Genomic DNA, 27,977 nt, shown 5'->3' on the forward strand with positions numbered 1-27,977 from the left:
AGAAGGAAGTTCACACCCTGTGTTTCAGTTGAACAGATATGTTTGTTATGCCCCCCAAAAAAGGAAAATCAAAACTAAATTTACAAGACAGTGAAGAATTCGATTAGGAATTAAGCACTGAATTGGATTTTATAAAAAAATTTTTTTTTTAAAAATAAAAGCTGCAGTTTTTGCAAACAAACAAACAAAAACAATTGGCACCCTTTCCAGGGTGAAGGCCGCCTTGTGCCCAGTGCTCCCTGGGATAGGCTCTAGGTTCCCCCGTGACCCTGAAGAAAAGGATAAGCGGTATAGAAGTTGGATGGTTGGACAAACAAAAAGAAAAAGAAAAACGGGGGACCAGCAAAATGTCCCCACAAGTTCACAACTGTCAGATAGGCTATTCATATCTTTGCGGGAACATGACCCCCCCCCCCCCCCCCCATCCCCCACACTCCCCACACGCACACGCACACACACACACACAGAGAGAGAGAGAGAGAGAGACGCTTATCGATTAGACTCGTCGCTGGAGGAAGAGCTGGAGGCAACAAACAGCGCGTATCGGGTAGGAGCACACAAATAAATCTGTAGTGTTTTTACATACGCAAATAATGGCTATTTCATCTCATTAGCTCATTATTTCTTTATTTTCCAAATCTTTTCTTATCCCTGAGCTTTTAAAGTTCAGTATGTGAGCAGCCTTTAAATGGATGTTAGGGGTAGGATATGAGCTCCAGGGTGATACTGTCCGCTGCTTTTGCATCCACAGTTTGGAAAAGTAGCGGCTATTTCTCCTAGGAATAAAATGATGGAGAACTTAGCTGTGCTTTACCTGATCAGCGCGGTGATGGCGCTCGCATCTCCCGGAAGTGCCGCACCCGCGCCCGCGCCCGACCTCTACTCCCGCGGAATGGTGAGTGATCCGACCTCCACATGAAACCAACAACACAGCACCGTGCCGCTTATCTTATACCCTGACTGACTGACTGACTGAATGAATGAATGAATGGATGAATTAATGGATGAATGGGTGGGTGGATGGATGGATGAATGAATGAATGGGTGGATGGATGGATGGATGAGTAAATGAATGAATGGATGGATGGATGAATGGGTGGATGGATGGATGGATGGATGAATGGATGGATGAATGAATGAATGGATGGATGAATGGGTGGATGGATGAATGAATGAATGAATGAATTTATGGATGAATGGGTGGATGGATGAATGGATGGATGAATGAATGAATGAATGGATGAATGGGTGAATGGATGAATGAATGGATGGATGGATGAATGAATGGATGGATGGATGAATGAATGAATGAATGAATGAATGAATTTATGGATGAATGGGTGGATGGATGAATGGATGGATGAATGAATGAACGAATGGATGAATGGGTGAATGGATGAATGGATGGATGGATGGATGAATGAATGGATGGATGGATGAATGAATGAATGAGTGAATGAATGGATGAAGTCGCATGTAAGAAAGGCTATTGTGACAGCAAATGTAATTTTTTTTTTAATGTTCTTTGGTGACAACTCACTGCACCTTTCCATTACAGAAAATGTGGTTATGTGGTTTTTAAACACCTCACATGTTTCATACATTTTTCACATATATTATTTATTTATTTATTTATTTATTTATTTATTTATTTATTTACATGTGGCTTTTACACATTCATTCACATGATTTATTCACACTGAGGGTAAATCAGGATTGAGACACTTTTGTTTGACCTGAGAAGCATTTTTTTTTTCCTTTTTCATTTGAAACAATCTACATATAACTGGAAAAGGACTGTACGAGACTAAACCGATGTTTAGCCTGTCAAGAAGAAGAAGAAGAAGAAGAAGAAGAAGAATGAGAATTAGGATGCTTACCAAAAGGTTTCAGATCCCTTTATCATATGGCTATAATTGGAAGGTGATTTTTGAAAACGAAAATGATTTTTAATTTAATTCCCTGGGTGTGTGAATGTGTGTGTGCATGTATGTGTGATTGTGTGCCCTGCGATGGACTGGCACCCTGTCCAGGGTGTACCCCGCCTTGTGCCCGATGCTCCCTGGGATAGGCTCCAGGTTCCCCGTGACCCTGAAAAGGAGTAAGCGGTTGAAGATGGATGGATGGATGAATTTAATTCCCTTTTCTTTTAAACAATTATTTGAGGATGCCTGTTTTTATTTTATTTTATTTTATATTAGTTTATTAACTCATCATCAAAGTTCCATTCCTGGGATGAATATCCCATTCCTGTTTTTGTCCCCCTTTGCTGTTTTAAGGAAGGCTTTCAACTAGATTTAGGAGCATCGCTGTGGGAATTTACCAATTCAGCCAAAAGAGCATTAGTGAGGTCAGGCACTGATGTTAGACAAGGAGGTCTGGGGTTCCAGTTCACCCCAATGGTGTTCAGTAGGGTTGCGGTCAAGATTCAATGCAGGCCACTCGAAGTCTTCAACTCGAATTTTGGCAAACCATGTTTTCATAAACAGGACCGAAGGCACCTGCACTCTCTGCTTACGCAACCATGTGCTTGTAATCCGGGCAGAATGTGGTTTGGCGTTGTCCTGCTGGAAAATGCAGGAATGTCCCTGGAAAAGACGACGTCTGGATGGCAGCATATGTTGCTCCAAAATGTGTACATGCCTTTCTGCATTAATGATGCCTTCACAGATGTGCAAGTTACCCATGCCATGGGCACTGAAATGCCCACATACCATGACAGACGCTGGCTTTTGGACCTGACGCTGATAACAGCTTGGTCCTTTTCCTCTTTGGCACGGAGAACACGACGGCTGTTTTATCCAAAAACTATTTAAACATCGACTCGTCGGACCACAAAACACGATTCCACTGTGCTACTGTCCACCTCAGATGAGACTGAGCCTACAGTCAGCAGCACTTCAGGACAGTGTTGATGTACAGCTTCTGCTTTGCACAGTAAAGCCTTAACTTGCATCTGTGGATGCAGCGGCGAATGGTGTTGACTGATAAAGGTTTACCAAAGTATTCCCGAGCCCATGTCAGGATATCCATTACAGACTTATGACGGTTTTTAAGATAGTGACGTCTGCGGGATCAGAGATCATGCGCGTTCAGAAGTGGTTTTCAGCCTCGCCCTTTACGCACCTAGATTTGGTTGGATTCTTTGAAACTTTTAATTATATTGTGCACTGTAGAAGGTGAAAGTGTTGGATTATTTGCTGTTAGCAGATTAGCGAGCCTAAACACATCCTTGCCCTTGAAGGACTAGGCCTTTTTTGGAGGCTCCTTATATACTATGATTAGTTGATTGCCTCACCTGTTTCACATCACATTCTTATTTCAACTTGTCACATCGTTATTAGTCCTAAATTGCCCCTGTCCCAACTTTTTTGGAACGTGTTGCATGCATCAATTTCAAAATAAACGTTCACCTTCGAAAACCTATGCAACTGATTAGGTCAAACATCAAACACCTTGTCTTTATAGGTTTTTGTAAAAGTACATTTACAAATCACTCCTCTTTGTTTTTATTAGCATCTTCCATACTGCCCCAGCTTTTTCGGAATTGGGGTTGTATAACAGGGGTTTCTTGTAACCATTAATGTTGCAAATAATGAATATACAGTGTTGTGAAAAAGTATTTGCCATCCTGATTTCTTCTGTTTTTGTGTATATCTCATACTAAATTGTTTCAGAAATTAAAACAAAATCTAAGGTAAAACAACGGAGTAAATACAAAATACAGGTTTTAAATGATAATGTTTTCTATTGAAACAAAAAAGTTATCCAATACCAGCTGGGACTGTGTGAAAATTTATTTGCCTTGTAGTTACTAATTCCCCAAATCTATGAAACTGCATTGATAATGGGGTTCAGCTGGACTAGACACAACCAGGCCTGATTACTGCAAACCCTGTTCAATCACATCAACACTTAAATAGAACATTTTCAACAGTATGAAGTTGGTTAAAAGGTCTTACCCAGTAACACACTATGCCCAAGTTGAAAGAAATTCCAGAAATGATTATGAAGAAGGTGATTGAAATACTTCTGGGAAGGGTTACAAAACTATTTCAAAGGCTCTGGGACTCCAAAGGACCACAATGAGAGCCACTGTCTCCACATGGAAAAACTCGGCACTGTAGTGAACCTTCCCAGATGTGACCGACCTTCCAAAATTCCTCCAAAATCACAGCAATGACTCATCCAGCAAGTCACAAAGAGCCAAGGACCATATCAAAGGATCTACAGGCCTCTCTTGCATCAGTAAAGGTCACTGTTCATGACTCCACTATCAGAAAGACACTGGGGAACAATGGCATTCATGGAAGAGTGGTGAGGTGAAAACCATCACACTTCCGTGGTGGAAGTGTGATGGTGTGGAGATGCTTCGCTGCTTCATGGCCTGAGCAACTTGCAATAATTGATGGAAACATGAATTCTGCTCTCTACCAGAAAATCCTAAAGTACAATGTGCAGTCTTCAGTCTATAAATTGAAACTCAACCGCAACTGGATTATGCAGCAACACAATGATCCAAAGCATAGGAGTAAGTCCTAGTCCTAGAAGTAAGTGAAAGACTGAGCTCCAGTTATTGGAAGTGTTTGGTTGCAGTTATTGCCGCTAAAGCTGGCACAAACAGATCTTAAGTTTAAGGGGGTAATTAGTTTTTCCCATGGGTGATAGGTGTTAGATAACTTTTTCTTTGCATCATTAAAAAATAAACATAAAAACTATATTGTGTGTTTACTTAGGTTGCCTTTGTTTTATGTTGAATTTCATTTAAAGATCTAAAACTATTTAATATGAGATATACACAAAAACAGAAGAAATCAGATCAAATACTTTTACACAGCACTGTAGCTGATTGAATTCATTTTCCTACTCTTCTTACCTCAGGATTGGCTGAGCAGATATGGGTACCTCCCTCCTCCGGATCCACGAACAGGGAGACTGCAGACCAAAGAAGGGATGGAAAGGGCCATCAGACAGATGCAGAGATTTGCCGGCCTGGAGGAGACAGGCAAACTTGGTAAAATTGGCATTCTGTGACCTGCAAACATGAAAATGTCTCTTCATAATAATACACAAGCGTTCGCTTGTGTATTAATGTCGAATGTATGGACATTCCTAATGTGCGTATGAAGTAATACACGTATCGCTGGATTATTTAAGTTACATTACACAGTAATAAGAAACTAAGAAATGTTTCAACATATATCATAAGCTCATTAATCAAAAAACAATGTTTATTCAAAGGAGTGAGAACTATAAACAGTTTGTCAGGTTCCTGGTATCCGATTATTTCTTGGAACAGTCTAAGATGTTTTTTTTACACACTGTGGTTTATACAGAATTGCACTCTTAGTGGAAATTCTTCAATCATAATCTGTTAGTCTAGCCCAGTGCTTTCAGTGTACTCTGTCAGCAGTGCATTAGGAGTTTCCATTACTGCAATCCATTTATTGATCTGTACTTCAGTTTCCTCTCTCTCTCTCTCTCTCTCTCTCTCTCCCCCTCTCCCTCTCCAGATGAGGACACACTAAGACAGATGTCAGTGCCGAGATGCTCACTGCCGGACATTGTAGGCACCGAGGACATGCTAAGGAAGAGAAGGAAGAAGCGCTATGCTCTTGCTGGCTCCAGCTGGGAAAAAACTCATCTGAGATGGAGGTTAGTATATATCCAGACAATGTCACATTCTCAGTCACACATACAGTACACGTACATTCTATTCACATAATAAGTATAAAGTATCTTAAAAATGCTGCCATTTAATGCACCAGTATGCTTTAGTAACTTCTTCGCATTGCTCCTTCTCTTCTGATCTCTCCTTGTTAGTGTCCTGAGTTATCCCAGGCTTTATTCCTCACTCTCACAGGATCATGTGAAATTGATTTTGTTCTATGCGCTTAAAGTCTGGAGTGACAACACCAACCTCCAATTTGATGCTGCCTCCGAGGATGTGGCTGATAGCGCCGAAATCCGAATTTCATTCGAGCACTCCCTCCATGATGATGGCTACCCTTTTGATGGGAAGGGAGGCACGCTCGCTCATGCCTTCTTCCCTGGCCAGGCCGACATCAGTGGGGACACACACTTCGATGATGAGGAGACATGGACGTACGGGGCGAGAGATGGAGAAGGCACTGATCTCTTCACTGTGGCCGTGCATGAGTTTGGCCATGCACTAGGTCTCTCACACTCGTCAACCAATCCCTCCATCATGCGCCCATACTACCAAGGCCCAGTGGGAGACATTACCAAATACACACTTCCCATGGATGACCTGCAAGCCATTCAGACACTGTATGGTGAGAGAATTTTAAATCACTTCGTTTTCTGTTCATAATTAAAGTATTTCATTCACTAGTACTAGTACCTTAATGAAATATCATGAATATATCACAAATTATATGCACTGTCCATTAGCATTCTTCGCAGCTATCAGAAAAACGGGCAAAAATTATTGTATAAATTAACCACTACTCAAAATATTCACATTTTTTTCACTAAAACAGTATTACCTTTTGTTCTAACAAAATATATTCTTATTAGAACTACATTTAAAAAATAATAGTATTTTGTCTTAACCTTTTAACATCCTCACTAAGAAAAAATGCAATGGAAAATGTATTTCTTTGCATTTTTTATATCCTTGGGGCAAAAAGAGCTATCAATGGTTGTTTTTTTTTTTTTTTTTTTTTTTTTAACAGACACCACAGTGATTTTTAGTATAGGTCTAGTGTAGGTAATGTTTGACCTTTTTATTATAGGCCATAAGTCATTTCATGGTAAAAGTATAAATACATTTACCAAATAACAGAAACGTTTAGTAAAGTCAAATACAACCCTGAGGTGGATGTCTGGAGTGACTTTCTTATTGCTAACTTTCTGTAAGGAGGTAGAACTGAAATGACAAAACTGAGTGGTCGAGATCAATCTAGTTCAACAAATTTTTCAATAAGATGTAGTGACTCAAAATGTGCTCTACCGAACAACTGAGAAGAAGGTTAAAGGGTTATACATATATGTGGCAAAATTATTGACACTCTTCGTTATTGGAAAGAAAAATACAATATACTTTACACTGGTCTCAGTCCTCAGTCACATAACCTGTTTCCTGCAACCAGGGATATAAATATGATGTTACACACATGTAAAAACAATACCTTACCATGGGAAGAAAACAAAGAACATTCAACACAAAAGACATTGAGAGTTGTTGACCTGCACCAAACAGGTAATGGGTATAAAAAAAAAATACATAACAGGCAGCACACTGTCCTTGCATTCACTGAGGAGGCTCATGAAAGAGGGAGAATAAGAGCTCAAAGATCACAGTTTTAATTGATTTGTTGATTCTTGTGGTTGTCAGTTTTCTAAAGCACTGTTAAACTGTTAATTGTAAATGTGTCTGTACCTTACAAAGACATTACAGTGCTGTTATTCTCTCCAGAGCAAAATATCAATTTTATGCCTATAATTTTCAAAGTTATTATTGCATTACTTTTGTCTTGAAAAAAAACCCAAAACAAAACATGCAAGTACGTAAATATAATGTCCCTGTATGTCAGAGCTAAGAAATACCACTTATTGCATAGTGTTAGTGTTATTCTTTTTATATATTAATTTTTGCTCAAGGATTCCAATAATTCTGAAGGGTACGGTCAAATTCTACAAGTGTAAAATTCTAACTATTTATTTTCATTAACTGAGTTAACATTAGCTCATATTAACAATCATGTGGAATGTATTATTTTTAAACAGTCTACTCCTAATTCAAGAAACTTATCAGCAGTCTAGGAACTCAAATAATATTATAGGAGTGACTTAGCATTATTCAGATAAAATTATTCTAATTAGCAACTGTTCATTTTAATTTACTGTTAGCCCGTATTAGCGTTAGTGCATTGCATACACTTCCTTGATTTCAAACATCCAAATAAGCAATTATGGTGACTGAATTGTAACATATACCTTTTAATCCTTATCCATTACTGATTAGTTAAAGGCTGTAATTAAGACAGTTCAAAGTGGCTTTGTTTTGTAATGGTGTTTCATATTACCACCTTTGACTAGTGCCATGGACTCTGAACAGATGAGTCACATCACAATTTGAATGCGATGCAAGGAGCACAAACATGTGCGTCTTTATCCATACTTCTTTAAACATTCCGTTGTCGTCGTCGACTTTTTTTGAACAAGCTATATCTTCAGTTCGCTAATCAGACCAATCTAGTATTTGTTACCAAGACCTTTTTAAAAAACCTTTCATTCTTAATAACTGTATCAAGGGTATTGGGGAACTTTTTGACCATGCATGTTAGCATTTCTGAAGGTCATTGAAACCATATCATACTAAACAGATGCTAAATTGTAATAAATCTCATTATAAATAGACCTAATCATTTTTATTCTTTAATCAATGTCAGTATGTTTTGCTGTTACCATTCCACTGCCAAGTTCCCACGGATGACAAAATTACTGCAGTTTCAGTTCACTCTAAATGGTCATGACCCTATTCACCACAAGCCATAAGCGTGGGTTGATGTGTGTGTGTGTGTGTGTGTGTGTGTGTGTGTGTAGGAATCAATGTGAACAGAGCAACACCTCCCCCTAGTGGTCATTCAACGCGTTTGCCTGAGCTTCCCAAAAATCCATCACCTACACGGACTACACAGTGAGTGGCATTTGGAAATCATAAACAACTTTTTCAAACAAGAAGTACACATTATACAGTCCCGGGGAGAATCAAAACTGCATTGGTCTTGCAATGGAAACACAGGGTGGGGACTTCCTGTACTTATGTGAATGACAGCAGAATAGGGGAGGATGCCAGTAACTGTCACAAAAGAATGTAAAGCACACAGGTTCCACACCTTTCTTGTGTCTCACATGTTTCTGGTGTCTCAACAGAAGTTTAACAGATCAACAACTGATCTTAAAAATACCTTTTGTATTCACAAATATTCATTAACACATTACCAAAAAAACTCATTTTCATAATTACTAAATATTTCAGGTTGTGTTGCAACCTGGAATGAAGTGTACTTAATTATGCTTATGTCATGAATCTACACAAATAGTAAATAATACTGGTGGTGCATAACCCCCTTCCACCCCAGAGAAACCAGAGAACCTGGAGGAAACCCATGCTGGCACAGGGGGAACATGACGACAGACAGTAAACTGAGCTCAGGATCGATCCCTGGAGTCATGAGGCACGAATGCTTCCTGCTGAGTTCATGGCCCAGAGTTTATTGCTATAATTTGTCCCCTAGTGAAACACCAGAGATTAGCTATTTGTTGTAATCTTTCAATCCTATTACAGTTCACAAGATGATTTTAATCTAGAACCTTTTTGAGGCTTGCAAGGTGCTTTCACATTCGAGACTTTATCTGTGATATACATAAATACAAAATGCTCTTACATAAACTCAAACAATCCTCATATTGACACCTTCAGGTAAAGCCAGTGCGTTTTGTATAAACGTGTGAGGCAAAATGGTGCCTGACAGTGTACTCGTATGCATGTAGTACGTACAGTGAGGGAAAAAAGTATTTGATCCCCTGCTGATTTTGTACGTTTGCCCACTGACAAAGAAATGATCAGTCTATAATTTTAATGGTAGTTGTATTTGAACAGTGAGAGACAGAATAACAACAAAAAAATCCAGAAAAATGCATGTCAAAAATTTTATAAATTAATTTGCATTTTAATGAGGGAAAAAAGTATTTGACCCCCTCTCAATCAGAAAGATTTCTGGCTCCCAGGTGTCTTTTATACAGGTAACGAGCTGAGATTAGGAGCGCACTCTTAAAGGGAGTGCTCCTAATATCAGTTTGTTACCTGTATAAAAGACACCTGTCCACAGAAGCAATCAATCAATCAATCAGATTCCAAACTCTCCACCATGGCCAAGAGCAAAGAGCTCTCCAAGGATGTCAGGGACAGGATTGTAGACCTACACAAGTCTGGAAAAGACCATTGCCAAGCAGCTTGGTGAGAAGGGGACAACAGTTGGTGCGATTATTCGCAAATGGAAGAAGCACAAAAGAACTGTCAATCTCCCTCGGCCTGGGGCTCCATGCAAGATCTCACCTCGTGGAGTTGCATTGATCATGAGAACAGTGAGGAATCAGCCCAGAACTACACGGGAGGATCTTGTCAAAGATCTCAAGGCAGCTGGGACCATAGTCACCAAGAAAACAATTGGTAACACACTACGCTGTGAAGGACTGAAATCCTGCAGCACGCGCAAGGTCCGCTGCTCAAGAAAGCACATATACATGCCCGTCTGAAGTTTGCCACTGAACATCTGAATGATTCAGAGGACAACTGGGTGAAAGTGTTGTGGTCAGATGAGACCAAAATGGAGCTCTTTGGCATCAACTCCACTCGCCGTGTTTGGAGGAGGATGAATGCTGCCTATGACCCCTGGAACACCATCCTCACCGTCAAACATGGAGGTGGAAACATTATGCTTTGGGGGTTTTTTTCTGCTAAGGGGACAGGACAACTTCACCGCATCAAAGGGACGATGGACGGAGCCATGTACTGTCAAATCTTGGGTGAAAACCTCCTTCTCTCAGCCAGGGCATTGAAAATGGGTCGTGGATGGGTATTCCAGCATGACAATGACCCAAAACACACGGCCAAGGCAACAAAGGAGTGGCTCGAGAAGAAGCACATTAAGGTCCTGGAGTGGCCTAGCCAGTCTCCAGACCTAAATCCCATAGAAAATCTGTGGAGGGAGCTGAAGGTTCGAGTTGCCAAACGTCAGCCTTGAAACCTTAATGATTTGGAGAAGATCTGCATAGAGGAGTGGGACAAAATCCCTCCTGAGATGTGTGCAAACCTGGTGGCCAACTACAAGAAACGTCTGACCTCTGTGATTGCCAACAAGGGTTTTTAAACCAAGTACTAAGTCATGTTTTGCAGAGGGGGTCAAATACTTATTTCCCTCATTAAAATGCAAATTAATTTATAAAATTTTTGACATGCGTTTTTCTGGATTTTTTTGTTGTTATTCTGTCTCTCACTGTTCAAATTCAACTACCATTAAAATTATAGAATGATAATTTCTTTGTCAGTGGGCAAACGTACAAAATCAGCAGGGGATCAAATACTTTTTTCCCTCACTGTATATGAGAGGCCAAATGATGAATGTAATTTTCTGACTTTTTTTTTTTTTTCTAGACCCAACCCTGGCCACCAGGATCGCTGTGAAGGAGGATTTGATGCAGTGGCCAACATCAGAGGAGATGTCTTTTTTTTTAAAGGTGTGCTTCAGGATTAAATACTAGCACTTTTTTTTTTTTTTTTTATTAATACTGTCAGAATAAATTCGGTCTTCAATTTAAATTGAATAATCGGTTTTGGTCTTGGTTGATGTCAGGACCTTATTTCTGGCGAATTGAGCGGTCTGGATCTTTGGTGTCACTCAATCCTGCTCTCATTAGAAACTTCTGGATCGGACTGCCACCTGGCACAGACAAGATAGATGCTGTTTATGAGAGGAAGACCGACAGTCGCATCATCTTCTTTATAGGTCAGTAAGAGTCGCACAGTGATAATGTCCTACAGTTCATACTCACCACTGTGTGAGACGGATACAAGTGACCTAGTGAAGGTTTGTTTTTCTGTGTGTTGTGTTAAAAAGAAGTTTTACAAAATGTCATAATCTTATAATTCAAGTCAATTTCCATCTATTTATAGTTATTTGGATGCATGTGATTCAAATAACTTTTTTGTTTATTCCAGATTATGAGTATACACTATATTAGTGTTCAAAATATAGAGCGTGTTTACATGTACACTAACAGTCAAACGTTTGGACACACCTGCTCATAAAAGTGGTTTCTTTTATGCTCTCCCCCCCACCCCCCACTATTTTCGAATAATAACCAAGATATTAACTAATATATGTAATAACCAAGACATGAAATAATACATATGCAGTGACCAAGAAAAATGTTAAACAAATCATTAATTAATTAATTGTCAGAACTTCAGAATCCAGTGTCCATCTCAGGAACAAGAGACAAGGCAAGAACTTATTAAAAGTCAGCATCTTCTCTATCAGCTTTATGATGGTACTTCACCCAGTCAGCTTTTTAAAAGTTCCCAAATAAGCAATGTTCTTGTTGACTGTTTCATATTAATCAGTCTGTACACGATTTTGCTGAGGTTTTTTTTTTTTGCGATTGTTACGGCCAAAAATGTTTGATTCTGCTACTACTCTTTTTTGTGATGCGATTTGCAGAGTTTGTTTGTCGTAGGGATGTCACGATACCAAAAATCTAGTAGTCGGTACCGATACCACCAAAAGTACACGATACTCGATACCAAAGTCGATACCACGGTGTGGTATAAAAATAAAATTTAAAAAATTGAATTTAAAACTCTCCTGGAGAGAGAGAGAGAGAGAGAGAGAGAGAGAGAGAGAGAGATATTTTAGTTATCAAACACTCTGACAATGATTGTAGGCTACAGTGGAGGCGCACTCCCAAACGTATGCAGACAGACACACACCCACACCTTATACTCTGAATGCAAGCATTAGTGTAAATTCACTGATATGGTGGCAAGCCAAAAACATTTATTAAAAGCATGAACATTTGAATAATTATTAGTGACATTAGGCTACATGTTGCTGACAGGACACGGGCTGAATGGTGATGCATGGTGGCCCATTAGGAGGTAGTTTATAACATTGCAATGTGTTAGCGTCTTTAACAAATAACTGGCTATCGCTAACATTACATGGAGCATAACGTTAGCTGGTTTCATGGCTACAGTGCAGCTGCCTCAAACAAACATAATATAGGGCCTGTCTTTCAGGTGCTTTGCCAAGTTCCATTTCCGCGCTTTGTTTGAAATGAACGATAGCATCGGTTGCACACCGGCTTCAGAGCATCGATTATATTTTTGTTGGCATCCACCTCAAATGCGACGTATTTCCATATTTAACTCCTACCATCTTTACTCTCAACGAGTCGGGGCGGAGATAAACTTCTGTAGTTTTTCCCATGTGCTTGTAGGCGTTCTTCTTTTTCACTACTTGTGGGTTGACTAAAACACTTACGTGTATTTGCTGCCCCATCAGGTCCGGAAGAATCGCAACCTTGGTGCCTTCATTACTAATGAATCATTAGAAACGGTACTAACGGTACTGCAGAAAAACAAGTACCGTCACGTTTTAAGAATGTTAGTACTGACTTGGTACCAAAGTATCGGTTCTCGTGACATCCCTAGTTTGTCAGTAAATGAGACCTTTTAGCTGTACTCATGTTTGACGTACGTGAATCGAAGGGGGCGTTTGGTGAATTTGCATTGTGATAATGTTACATGATGTGTCTTGACCCAAATCTGTGGTAATTTTGAAAAATTGCAAGCTCCACTGGATATTGCAAAGTTTGCTTTATTTTGCATTAATTTCTATGATTTAAAAATCATACACCTGCCCATTTATGTAGTTATCCATCAGCCAATCATGTGGGCAGCACAATTCGTAAACAGGTCAAGAGCTTGCAGTTAATATTCACATGAAAGATCTGAATGGGAAAAAGTGTGATCTCTGTCACTTTAACCATGGCATGGATATTGATACCTGATAGACTGGTTTGAATATTCCTTGTTATTAAGAGAGGTCAGAGGAAAATGGCCAGATTGGTTTGCACTGCAAGGAAGGATATTAACTCATTTTATCACTCTTTACAACCGTGTTGAGTAGAAAAACATCCCAAAACATCAAACATTGAGGTGGATGGGCCACAACAGCAGAAGATCACATTGGGTTCCACTCCTGTCAGCCAGGAACGGGAATCTGAGGCTATCATGGTCACAGCCTTGCCCAAGCTGGATTAAAAATGGTAGGATTTTGGACAATATAGACTTTGGACACTAGATGACATTCTGCCTTTGTATTTTTATTTTGAATTGCCTCATGTGGAACCTAGCCACTGCCTTTGTCTTTTTGTTGTTGTTGTTGTTGTCTTTGTCTTTTTCTCCTTACAAGAAAAATTACCTGGTCTTTTTCCAGTTTTCCGCTGCCCAGTTTGGTGTAGTCTGTTTTTGGCTGTCAGATGTGGAACCTGATGTGGTCTTCTTCTGTTGTAGCACATCCACCTCAAGTTCACCATGGTTGTAAAGAGTGCTAATTTAAGTTACTATAGGCTTTCTGTCAGCTCAAACCAGTCTGGTCATTCTCCTCTGATCTCTCTCATTAATAAGGTGTTTCAGCCCATTTTTTTCCACCACACCATCCTGTGTAACCTCTAGAGACAGTTGTGTGTGAAATTCCTAGGAGATCAGCAGTTTTTAATCTATTGTGTCCAAACGTTTCATTGGTAGTATATATACATACACACACACACACACACACACACACACACACACACACATTTTTTATATATATATATATATATATATATATATATATATATATATATATATATATATATATATATATATATATATATATATATATATATATATTAGAGATGCACCGATACTAAATTTCTCAGCCAATACGATTTAAATGATTTAAACATACATTTAAACGATTTAAACGATTAAAACGATTTAAACATACATACAATACGAACCGATTATTCAGAGTTATACCGATACCGATAGTTTTGCCTTTTCTGCCTTCTTTTAAATGGATAATAATTCATTCCACATTTCTGAAGGGAATAAAAACTTTATTCTCTCCATTCAGCAAGTCGTTTAACAGTAACTGGTCTCATAAACAGAAAACACATTACTCTAATGAACATTAACACATGAACTCAATTCTGAAAATTAAAGTAAGATTTCTTAACTTATTGAATGTTATTAATTCATATTAACATTGACTGCATTCTAAAAAACCTCCTGTTAGTCTCACATTCACTCACCACTAACAAAAGCATTGTGGTAATATATAATCCAAATTATATTTTTATATATTAACATTAACTGATATGAAATACACTACAAATATATTTTTCTGTGCAATATATATATAGGCCTACTTTTGTGTCAACTCATCTTCATTTAGATCTTTCAACGGTGTACTGGCCCTTGCTCGAGCAGCATGACAAAAATAATTTTTTTAAAAAATTTGACTGGATGCCGAAACTCCTGCTTCACTGCCGCTCACTTCACTTATATATATATATGTGCTATGTGACATAGCAACATCGTTTTATAACTTATTTGTATACATCTCCAGTTTCAACTTGTATGTTAATGCACTTATGGTGCAATGTGATGTAATGCAAATGTATTTTTGGATGCATTATATTACGATTGGCTTTGTATGGAAACAAACAGATTCTGTAGTTGTGCTCATTTGCCTTTCAGGTTCAAAGTACTGGGTTTTCAAGGACACCAGGGTATTGCCTGGATACCCACGCCATTTGTCCGAATGGGGCATGAGAACTCGCGATGGGAGGGTGGTTGAGCAAGTCGAAGCAGCATTTGTTTGGGCCCATAATGGTCACACATACCTGTTCAGTGGTGAAGAGTTCTGGAGGTTCACTGAGAATGAGGCACAAACGGTACCACCTCCAGATGCAGACTACCCAAGAAGCGCTTCCCTCTGGAAGGGGGTGCCCAGCGTTCCTGATGACATCATAAGCTGGGGAAAAGGTAACTGATACAGTGTAGTTATTACTGTCTTTATTATCTACAAAGAATCTGCCAAATCACTGGCTAACACCCAACCCTTCATTAGCTCAGGTAGGCGTTATGCGTCAGGTTAGGTGTCAGCTTGGGTACAGCGTATCTACTGTATATCACCTGCTGTGCTTGTTGAGGCAGTCATGCTGGTGAAGCTGTAGTGCTGCTCAGCATGTGGACATAGGGAGAACATGCACAGAAACCCCAAACAGACCTATCTACTCACCATGTAGCTGGGAGAAAGAGGGGCACAGGAATGTTATCTGAGCAGAAATGTAGGGGTGTGGTTAAAATCAGTCTCAGCTAAAAGCATACACTGTTTTGGTAGTGACATGAAAATGCAAGACACATTTTGTTTACATAAAGTTTCATGATTTACAAAGAAAATATTAAATAAATATTTGAACTTCCCTTTTTTAAAAATCAAAAAGATATTTTTAAAAACAACAACAATAATAATAATGGAATAAAGTGCTTAAAATTATTTCAATGTCATTTTCATATGTTGAAATGTAGGGGTTAGGGTTTGTGACAGCCACCTCCCATTTGAAAGTACCCAATAAATTATGATTTTATATATATATATATATATATATATATATATATATATATATATATATATATATATATATATATATATATAATGATATTTTAAATATTATTGTGGGTTTCAAAAGATAATAGAAGGATCTTAGTAAACATCTATGATTTTAACACTTAAATGCTTTTTAAATGTGTTTTTTTTTTTTTTTTTTGTGGGACAGCAGTTTGCACCAATTCTGTAGAATGGCCCATATATGACATAGCAACATGTTGTCATAGCTGATTTGTATACAGCTCCAGTTTCAATTTGAATACAACTTGTTTGTGAATGCACGTATGGTTGAATGAAAATAGATTGTTTGAATGTATCACATTATGAATGTCTCTGTATGGAAACAAGTGGATTCTGTTGTGCAAATTTTACTCTCAGGTTCACACTTCTGGAGTTGCAAGGACGCTATGGCAATGCCTGGGTTCCCACGCCCTTTTTCCGACTGTGGCGTGAAACAAATGTAGTTGAGCCAAATCAGTATACCCGTTGCTTCATTGAAGCTTATCTATATCTACGGTTGTTTGTGACTTCTAGTTACAGTGGTAGCTATACTAAAATGTCTGTTATGGAAGCATGACAGGCCTCGCACTTCAAAAGTACTAAATAATAGCCAACCACATCTTTTCAAACTGCTGCTCATGCAACAATACAGGGCAGCACATTCTTCCACGAACATGAGCTTACAAATGGCTGGGATTGTCTAGTGTCACTGTGATTGACAGGGGAGAGACACTAATGCCATCCCTCCCACCCAGAGAGCATGGCCAATTTTGCTCTCCCGGCCATGGATGAATTGAACTTGTGATCTCCCGATGACAGGGTGAACCCTTTTCTGTTGGATGTTTCATGCTTCACTACTTAAGAGCTCAGTGTTGGCAACCAGATTTACCAAATAGGTTAAACACAAAGTCTGGAAATTTAAGTAAACACTAGTTAACCTATTCATTGTGGTTGCATAAATACTCTTCCATTAGTTAACCACTAAGTAGCTTGCTTACCAACTCCAGAATCTTTTTGGGTCCTCATACTAGCTAGTAAGTTAAAACATTGGTAATCAACAAGAAGATTTTCACAGGCAAAGTTCAGTACCTTAACTTTAGCAGAATGCTGCCTGTCTAAATATATATAACGTATGTACTAATGAGGTCATTTAATTCTGAGTTTTAACTCACAGTGCAGGCTGAAAGCCTACAACTTTCTCCCATTACACATGCAGCCATCTGATTTTCCCCAAATCACCTAATTCTATAGACTGATTTGTCTGATTATGATGTGGTCACCTCGAAATCAGACAAATCAGTTTATAGAATTACAAGAATCTCTTCTTAGTCAACTACTCTTACTTGAAGACGTGCTGTTAAATTATTAACTCAGTATATAGAATTATTAAAAGTGTTGAATTAAAAGAGTACCGAAAGCCTTGGTAATTGATAATTTCACACCATTTTTCTGAATTTTGTGCACATGCTTTGGTTCTTGTTTCAGGGTGTGGTGTTGACTTTGTGCTATTGGTGTGCACTGGTAGTCCCCTGTGAAGGCTGGCATCACACCTTATAATTCACTTTATAAAAAAGCTTTTCTTATTACTGGACAATCACCCATTGATACTGCTGATTTATTCTAGTGCCCCATGCAAAGCTAATGCTATTAATAGCATTAGTTAAAAATTTTAACTAATTAAAAACAAATTAGCATTTGTTAAAAACTTTCTTTGTTTTTAACAAAAAATACTATGCACCTTTCCTATACAGACATATGTATTGTAATGTCTAAAGACATTCTTCTGTTTACAATTTTGCAGTTGTAAAGTGTATCTTTCAGTAAAGATTTGTACGGAAACTGCTTGCCTCAGATAGTTAGCACTGTTAGCATATCATTTAGCATGCCCCATAGCTGCATGTCTATCTGCTGTGCTAAGAATGTCAATTTGGACTTGGCTACAATTTTTCATACCAGAAAACCTTTTTCTTTACAGGCATGGTAATTATTGCATTATTCCCTACATCTGTTGGCAGCTGTTCTTACACTACTGCAAAAGTTGTAGTAGTATGGCTACTGTAAAAACACTATTAGGCTTATTCGAACATATGTTGCTTTGTATTATACTGTATGCCCTAGCACCTGCTAGAGGACCAAACAAAGGTTCTTGTAGACAAATATATTATGGAAATATAATATAATATGGAATATATAATATGTATAATATATAATATTATACATATAATATATAATTTATATAATATATAATATTATATACAAATATAATATGGAAAATATATTACTGGGTTTCATTTGCATTAGACACAAAAAAATTTATTTCAGGCTTCCTCTTTTCCACAGCAGGAGATACATACTTCTTCAAGGACAATTCCTACTGGGTCCTAAAGAGTGGGGGGATGGACCAGGACAAAGTGAATCCTAAATCAACAGCGAGAGATTGGATGTTTTGTCCTACTCCAACACCAGACATCCAATCCCCATTCACCCCACACATCTGCAAATGCAACTGTAAAAGTAACAAGGCTTCCACATTGACTGGATCTTCACTGCTACTTATTTCAATACTGTTTCAGTGCATCTGTGTGCTGATTTAGAGTTTTTTTTTTTTTAAAGAAATGAGTGAAATGATTGATCATGCATATTTCAGTCAGGGATTTGTGGTTGCTATGTATGCTATTTCACTGCTATCCTGAAATGCAGAGTTTGTTTACCAAGAATTTGGAGTAATTAACCTAAATTTAATCAAACATGTTTATATGATGAAGATCTTTTGGGACAATTTGAGTGCCGACACAAAATGTAAAGCTATCACTTTTTATGACATATCATGTTTCAATCATGTTTCAATCTTCAAATATCGTATCTTCTGCAGGGTGTGTGTATAAGTTTGTGGACATTTGCAATTACCACATAGACTTTTTGATAAGGATACAAGTGTAGGTAAGTGTTCTGTTGTCTGATTGGATTTATTTTACGCAACTCCTATGCAATAAAATGTATTATTTGTTATAGTAAAACGTTTTGAGTGAAAAAAGTATTCAAGATGTTTAAATATGCAAGTATATGTAATTATTAATTCTTGCATTCAGTTCTCTGCCAATGCTTTTTAAAAATCTTAGTGTTTGTTATGAAATGTCTTTCTTTTAATGATATACATATCTGAATTATGCCTATATATTAATTACCATGATTGATATAGAGCTTGTATTTTTAGGAGAAAAAGAAAAGAGCTGTCTGTGTGGCCCTTTATGAGAAGTGCAACCTTGAGCCGCCATTGGTTCCTTAAATTCTGCAAGAGATGTTTATTCTTAAACTTGTTGTTATCAGAGGTTTTACAGGTTTATTCTTACAATCAACAATCAGCAAGAAGACAATCAGCAGATAAATGTATTACAGCTGCAGCCTAACCATCAAACATGTACGGGACATTTGCAGGTCAGAATCCCCACAGCAGAACTGTTTACACATAGACCAGTGCAGTGTTAGGATTGAATTATGTTTTTTTTTTTTTCTTTGTTTTGCTTTCATTCTAATTACTATTAAACTGTTTGTTTAAGCTTTTTAAAATTGAGCTGGAAAAGACTCATGTTCCATCTATGCCCAGTATCTGATTTGAATATGTCTATATAAACATTTAGTAATCCAAGTCATTGAATAAGTAGTTAGCAAATTAAGTCAATACATATGAAGGAAGACAACATCTGTATTTAAGCTTGGACTAAGCTGTAGCTTAATCTAATTTTCTTGGGAAAAATATACAAATAATATAGAAAGCCCAATTTTCCCTAACAATGACTAAAAGCAAGCTACAAGATGTCCAATAAGCTCAGGTACAAAAAACTATGGGAGAACATACATACATACATACACACATACATTCAAACATACAAACATATATACTGTGACAGCAGGCCGGCGGCCGGCACACAAAAGAGGAAAAGCGCTTTTCCCACAACTGCCGCCTGGGTGCTGAAAGAACAGCTCCGCTTCAGCACCACCAATGTTTAGGACAGCCTGAGAGCACCAGGGCCACAGAAACATACACGGCTAGCGGCTAATGATCAGCGCGGCAGCTCTCCACCATCCAGCAGTCGACGGGAGCATATAAAAGGGCCTTACTACTCTTACAAGAGCAGGGACCATCTCCAAAACACTGCTACTGGTTTTTTATCTGTTTTCCACAGAAGATCCGGCCTCAGAAGAAGATTTTGCTCCCTGGCTCCTGCCCCAGAACTCCCAGACGTTCAAAAAAGGCCTCAACCCCCCTGGGAGACCACACCACAACCTCTACACCAACGAGGAAGACACCAGCCCCCAAGCACTTCACTCCACCACCCCTTTTCTCTCCTACACACAAGCCTTTGAATAAAACCTTCTAAGTTCTGCAGCTAAGAGGCCTCCTGTGTGTCTGTGCTCAAACTACCACAGCCTAGGCTCACTACAACACAAACACATACAGTGCATATAGTGGATATAAAACGTCAACTCAAAAAAAAAGGAAAAAAAAAGAAAAATGTACAATAACATGGTTGGATAAATGTGCACACCCCTTACCTAATTTTTTGTTAAAGCATGTAATATAGCACACAGTCATTTGGGTTAACAATCTACCAACTTGATTTGACAATTTTATTCCTTTTAAAAATGCTCCAGATCTATCAGGTTGCAAGGCTACAGTCCTCTTCAAATCATTGCACAGGCTTTTGATAAGATTTAAATCAAGGCTCTGACTGGGCCATTCCAAAATGTTCTTCTTCTGAAGAACGTCACTCCTTTGTATTTTGCGCCATTGTTTTGCTGGAAAGTGAAAATAGTCTTAATCTTCAGCTGTCTGACAGGTTTTTGTGAAACCATGTGGAAACCATATTGATGTAAAAGTAATCAAACTTTATTGAAACAATGAAGTGGGACAGTCAGCAGAAAGTCTAAATTATGCAAACATACACATGCCCTTTTATACCTTTTCTCATTAAAAATAGACCAATCTTCTTCACTTCAATGAATTATTCATGTCTATATGATATCTTACTTTTGCGGCACATGCATAGTTAATTGCTTTTTAAAAAGGTTTTATAAGGCCAAGGTGTTTTTTTTTATTTATTTATTTTTACTCTGTCCCAAACTCATCTCTACACCTTAATGAAATTCTGGCTCTCACCCAATTCACTTCTGCTTCCTTAATGATTTTCTGGCTTTCGTCCCAGCCCGATACTTGAGGCCTTACCTCAGCCCGATACTAGTTTGCAAGCTTCAAAGTGGTCTTAATCGGAAAGCAATTTCAGCAAATATCTAAATGCTAATTTACTGTTGTGCAGAACGGTACAGGATGATACAGAAAAACTACTGTGCAGTAACACAAAGAATTCCTCTAACTCAGTACATACTTAGAATATAACATGATTAGAAAGTGTTCTATGGTTTTAGATTATGCTTCTAAATATTGATTATACATATAGCTTATGCTTTATTAATATATCCAAATGTTAGATTTAAATATTAACTATGCTTTATCGATATATTCTTTAAGGCCTGCAGGTTTTGTGCCAAAATAGATGGGTAATTGAAGCTTTCCTTGATTCCCTCTGTCTATACTAGAGCCCCAGTTCCTGCTGAAGAGAAGAAGCTCATAACATGATGCTGCCTCCACCACCATGCTTCACTGTGTTCTTTGATGATAATCTGTCTTGTTTTTGCACCATATCTTTTAGAATTATGCCCAAAATGTTCTACCTTGGTCTCATAACACATTTTGCCACATGTATTGCATCTTAGGCAACTAAGCATTTACTTCACAAATGAGTAATGTGTGAGCAGACTCTTTTAAAAGCATGGTGTGAGTGTGATTGGGAACAAGTGTGTCTAATTAGTATTCTGGAGAAGGTGAACATGTCTGGGTGTTCGGCCATGTTTGTAGTCTGCGGTGCATTCTGGGAAATGGAGTCACTGGTTTACAGTGATATGACACCAGAACACCGGAACATACACCATTTTTTGTTCGTCTGTCATACGAACTTAATGTAAGTTTTATGGTATATGATAGTCTGGTTAACTTAATCAAACCCCCTGCCAATATTCAACAAAATTCGGGAAATGATAATGAGTACGTCTCTCCAATGGAAAACATGCCATCACCTGATATCCAAGATTCGCAAATTGAAAACATGCCATCACCCCAGGTTGTTAATCGTGACAGATTCAACAAGACCGAGATTAGGAAAAGAGTGAGTTTTTCTTCGATCACTAATGTCAACAGCATTTTATAATTATGTTTTAAAGATTTTAAAGAGTGTGATTGAAATCACTAATAATTTAATTTTGTCTGAAGATTTTGTCACGGTTGAAATCAGAGGTGATACACTGAATGTTTCATCGCACATTCAATTAGTCACTGGGAATTGTTTTCGGAGTAAGGAAATTCTACCAATACCTGTACGGCCAGAAGTTTACACAGCTTACAGACCATCATCCTCTCACAACAATTTTCAGTCCAACTAAGGCCATTCCACCCATGCTGGCTGCTAAGATGCAACGTTGGGCTCTGATGATAGCAGCATATGACTATAACATTCAGTATAGGGACTGTGCACACCTCTGTAATGCAGATGGCTTATCACAATTACCACTACCGGCCACACCACAAACAAACTCAGATACAGTATAATTGTTCCAAATGAAACATTTGGAGGCCTTACCGGTGCAGCGAACAGACATTTGTAAGGAAACTAGATCAGACTCCACTCTATCACAAGTAATGGAAATGGCAACAACTGGACGTTTTCCACAGATCCATGACCCAAAGAATGTACTTGCTCCATACATAAACAGGAAAAATGAGTTAAGCAGTCAACAAGATTGTCTCATGTGGGGATGTGTGGTGGTTATTCCTCCTAAACTAAGATTCAGGGTACTGAAAGAACTACATATCAGGCACCCAGGCATTGTAAGGATGAAAGCAGTTGCTCATAGTCATGTATGTTGGCCTGGAATCGATACTCAAATCAAACCATCGTCAAAAACCTGTTCTTTATGGCCGCAAACACAAAAAGCCCCAGGTTCCACACCATTACACCCCGGACATGGTCAGGATCTCCTTGGAATGCATACATTTGGACTTTGCTGGTCCATTTGAAGGACACATGTATTTAGTTGTAGTGGATGCTCACTCTAAATGGCCTGTGATAATTGTGATGGAATCAACTGCATCTACCAATACCATTCAGGTGTTGAGAGGATTGTTAATGGGTATGGGCTCCCAGAAGTGCTGGTCAGGGATAACGGTCCCCAATTCACCTCGGGTGAGTTACAGACTTTCCTCAAGGCTAATTTAGTGACACATGCTCGTTCAGCACCATTCCATCCAGCCACGAATGGCCTAGCAGAACGTTTTGTTCAAACTTTCAAACGTGCACTGTTCAACAGAGGCTAGACACTTACCGGCATATCGAAACACATCACATGCTATTACAAAGGAATCCCCGGCCATGTTGTTTCTCATTTGGAACTATTGAAGCCTAATGTGGCTGCTGTAGTGGAAAGAGCACAAAGCAATCAATGTCAGTGATTGCAAGTGCATGCTAAGGACAGAACTTTTGCTGTGGGTCAAAGTGCTAGTTTGTGATTATCAGAGGGGAAAGAAGTAGACATCTTGCACTGTTTCAGCAAAGACAGGTCCTGTATCTTACACTGTTGATGTGAGACTTTTGGAACACTGGAGACATCATGTCGACCAGATGCGGTATTGTCAAACTTTCTATGATAATGGAGATGAGCAAGGGCCAGAGTTCTGTGATGTCTCTGAGTAGAATCTTCCAGATCTTCAGGAATACTGCACACTGGAAGATATTCCCATTCCCAGCCTTGATCCAACCCAGACAGGGTTTTGCTAACTGTAAATATATGACAATCTAATTTACTAAAAACATGCCAGTAGGTGTATTGGCCAAGAAAATTGCCCAAGCAGTTATTGAAAGTGAGAAAGTGTGAGTTCTCTGCTGTATTTGTAGTTTGGTGAGTTACTCCATTCAAGCCAGTCTATTAACATGAAGTGTACGTTTTGGTTTATGACAGCAAATGTGACATCAACATTATGATGGCAGACTGAAAAACAGTCCCTATTTATGTAGTACTCTGATGAGCCTCTGTTCTGTGCCTTTTTACTGTCATGGTGTGCTTGCAGATTACCTCTCTCATACAGTACTGTATGTCCACCATATTTGGGACCAGCTTCTTTCCACAAGTTGTCAGGACCCTCAGTATATCTAATATATTGTCAACCAACCAACCAATCATCAACACACTAGTGACTTTAATCTCTAGGCATGCTATCTGCGTACCTTGTATTTTTTGATACTCGAGAATGTTATTATGTACTGTCTATCTACACTAGTATTACCAGTTATACAGGTACAGTGCCTTGCTCACTTTATTAATAATGCTCAGGTACTTCTACTCTTCTACATTGACACATCACACACCAATCTACTATGCTGAGGATCACTGTACACACTGCATTATATTTAATGTATTGTGTTGTATTTATTATATTGTCCTTATTGTACAGACACCTGCTCAGCATTTATTTATTGTTTTGTGCTTTGTTGTCCATTTCGCACTGACACTTTTTCTAATGTTGCACATGTGATGTGTTGTCCCTTCTGTAATGATGCACAAAGGCATTGTAAAACATGATTTCATTCTAATATATAATTATATATAGCTAGAATAATAATTATGTTTTGCAGTCACAGTGCATCCAAATTAAATCAACTTTAATTACATTAGAGCTAGATTCTGTTGTGATTTAAAATTTATCATCATAACCTACAGTATGTGAATTTGTTTACCCAGTCTCTCCTATAAAATAAGTGTAGCTATGACAGGAGTACATGCTGAAGCACAGCTTGGCGCGTTCAGTCTTCCAACAACAAGGTCATCCAGATACAGTAGCTACTGGGGGAATAAAAAAAAACATCACAAAACAAGTCTGTGAAACAAACAAAGATTGAATACACCATACAACATATGAACCCATATGAAGACCTTTGGGTAGAATTTTTCCATGACCCAGTAGTGAAACAACTTGTTTTATTTTGGATTCCCAAATTTAAAATATACACGATATGGCCAAAAGTTTGTGGACACCTCACCATCACACCAATACATTCCCCTCTGAAAGTATTGGAATGGCAAAGTCAATTATCATTTTTTTGTGCTATACATTCAAGACGTTTGGGTTTGAGATCAAAATATGAATATAAAATGAATAAATAAATTAAAGACAAAAGATTAATATAAAACAACAGATCAGACTTTCAGCTTTCATTTCCTCATATTTACATCTATATGTGTTAAACAACTTACAACATGCCATCTTTTGTTTAAACACACCCATTTTTCAAGTGATCAAAACTATTGGAACTATTGGAAGTGATGAACCTGTGTTTCTTGTTACCCAGATTTGCTCTGGGAGATTCTCTGAATGTTGACTCTCGGTATGAGCTCTGGGTTTCGCCTGTGAAGACTGTTGTTAAAACAGGATGAACCAACATGAAGAAAAGAAAGCTGTCTACAGGAAAAAAGGAAGGCATTTTGAAGCAGAAAAAAGATGGAAAATCAATCAGAGCAATTTCACAAGCACTGGGCATAGCCAATACAACAATTTGGAATGTCCTGAAAAAGAAAGAAACCACTGGTGTATCAACAACCAGACATCAAACAGGTCACCAAGGAAAACATCAGCATTTGATGGCAGAAACATAGTGAGAGCTGTGAAGGAAACCCAAAACAAGTCAGTGACATCACCAACAACCACCACAGGGCAGGGGTAAAAGTACCACAATCCACCTATTGAAGTATACTTTGATTGCAGAAATATAGAGGCCATACCACAAGATGCAAGCCACTCATCAGCTGTAAGAATTGGAAAGCCAGATTGGAATTTGCAAAGAAATACAGAGATGATCCACAAAAGTTCTGGAACAATGATTAGCCTCTACCTAGGTGATGGAAAGGCTCAAATGTGGAAAATGAAAGGATCTGCTCATGACCCAAAGCATACAAGGGTATCAGTCATGTATTGTGGAGGCAGTGTTATGGTTTGGGCTTGCATGGTTGTTTCTGGAACAGGCTCACTAATCTTTACTGACAATGTAACTCATGATGGTAGCAGCAGAATGAATTCAGAAGTCTACAGAAACATTCTGTCTGCCAATTTACCCTCAATGACCCAAAACACTGCCAACAAAAGACATCATCAGGGGAAGGTTTAAGACTGGCCAAGTCAATAACCAGACCTTAATGCAATTGAGCATGGATTTCATCTCTTGAAGAGGAGACTAAAGGGAGAAACCCCACAAAACAAATAACAACTGAAAGATGTTACAAGGCTGAAAAAGCATCACAAAAGAAGAATGCAACCATTGGGGGATGTTAATGAGTCACAGGCTTGATGCAATTATCGTAAGTAAGGTATATGCAACCAAATATTAAGCGTTATTTACTTTCATTTTATTTTAATTTAAGACTATCTGTTCAAGTACTATTGCTCACCTAAACTTGGATGCCTGCCATCAAAGGTGCCATGTTCTAAGTTTATTAACACATCTAGATGCAAATATCAGGAAATGATAGCTGAAAATCTGATCTATCATCTCATATCCATCTTTTGATCTCAAAACCAAATGTCTTCAGTGTATAGCAAAACCAAAGAATTGGCCTCGTCATTCCAGTACTTTGGGAGGGGACTGTATGTGCTTTTGGAACATTCCATTTCAGATTAATTGCCCCTTTGCTGTCATAATAGCCTCCAATCTTTTGGGAAGGCTTTCAACAAGATGTTGTTGTGGGGATTTGCATATTCCGTTAAAGATCATTAGTGGAGTCAGGTGCTGATGTCGGGCAAGTCAGCACTACAGTTTATCCCAAAGGTGTTGTTCGTCTGTTTTTATGTTTTGTTTGTATTTCTTTTGTGCTGGAATTATGACCTGTGTGGTGCATTTGGACCAGCAGCACTTTTGTGCTGTATGGCAGAAATTGTATGTGTAACGTGTATGGAAGATATTCCATAAATTTACTATATAGAATTACACAAAAGGAAATGTATACCTGAAGTGACTGTCTGGATGTGTGTATCTTCCCCTTTAATTTTCTGACTGTAGTGGGTAAATGTTAACTTCCTGTCTTTGCACCTCCTCTTCCCTTTCCACAATGTGTTTTCATAGGAGAGTTAGGATTGTATTTAGCTCTGATAAATCTAATTTCATCTTTGCCTTAAAAATTACTTTTAAACTAATATTCTTTTTCTAAATCATATTTACTGCATTATATTCCATGTATGATTTATTATTTTCATGTTTTTACTTTAATTAGGGTTATGATTAGTTTTATGCAACATCCGTATGTTTTATGCAACATCCGTAAGTCTTTATATTATTTTACCTCCTTTCTGCCCCTTTAAGTAATGTGTTTTCATGGGAGAGAGAGAGAGAGTAAACAAAGATTCAACCCAGTTGCCATCCGCATATTTATTTGGTCAGAAAAAAACCACACAATGCAGACTACAACCAGTTAAATATGTTTTATTTTATTTATTTATTTATTTTTATCTCTTTCTTGCTAATTATTTAAGACTTTTCCTGAGGTGGTTCCATGATTGGGACTCCAAAGATTTTAATGTTATAATTTTAACCTTCCATTGCACAATGCACCTTGAGATTTAGACTAAGACCT

General features: G+C 38.2%; 1 protein-coding gene across 1 annotated transcript; it reads left to right on the forward strand.

Annotated features, from left to right (window-relative positions):
- Positions 1–466: 466 nt before the first annotated feature.
- mmp25b (matrix metallopeptidase 25b) lies at positions 467–19,821 on the forward strand. Its single transcript, XM_017482623.2, has 10 exons — positions 467–547; positions 752–895; positions 4,882–5,014; positions 5,514–5,655; positions 5,824–6,296; positions 8,572–8,665; positions 11,186–11,268; positions 11,385–11,537; positions 15,338–15,625; positions 18,591–19,821. The coding sequence occupies exons 2-10, from the start codon at positions 788–790 to the stop codon at positions 18,842–18,844; spliced, it is 1,728 nt and encodes a 575-aa protein (XP_017338112.1). The 5' UTR covers positions 467–547; positions 752–787; the 3' UTR covers positions 18,845–19,821.
- The last annotated feature ends 8,156 nt before the right edge of the window (positions 19,822–27,977 follow it).

Source organism: Ictalurus punctatus, chromosome 13 (genome assembly GCF_001660625.3).
Source record: "Ictalurus punctatus breed USDA103 chromosome 13, Coco_2.0, whole genome shotgun sequence".
Classification (NCBI taxonomy): Eukaryota; Metazoa; Chordata; class Actinopteri; order Siluriformes; family Ictaluridae; genus Ictalurus; species Ictalurus punctatus.

Coding starts and splice junctions, on each gene's coding strand:
- mmp25b (XM_017482623.2), top strand. CDS start 788: ATGATGGAGAACTTAGCTGTGCTTTACCTGATCAGCGCGGTGATGGCG. Junction 896..4,881: donor ACCTCTACTCCCGCGGAATG/GTGAGTGATCCG, acceptor TTCTTACCTCAG/GATTGGCTGAGCAGATATGG. Junction 11,269..11,384: donor AGATGTCTTTTTTTTTAAAG/GTGTGCTTCAGG, acceptor GGTTGATGTCAG/GACCTTATTTCTGGCGAATT.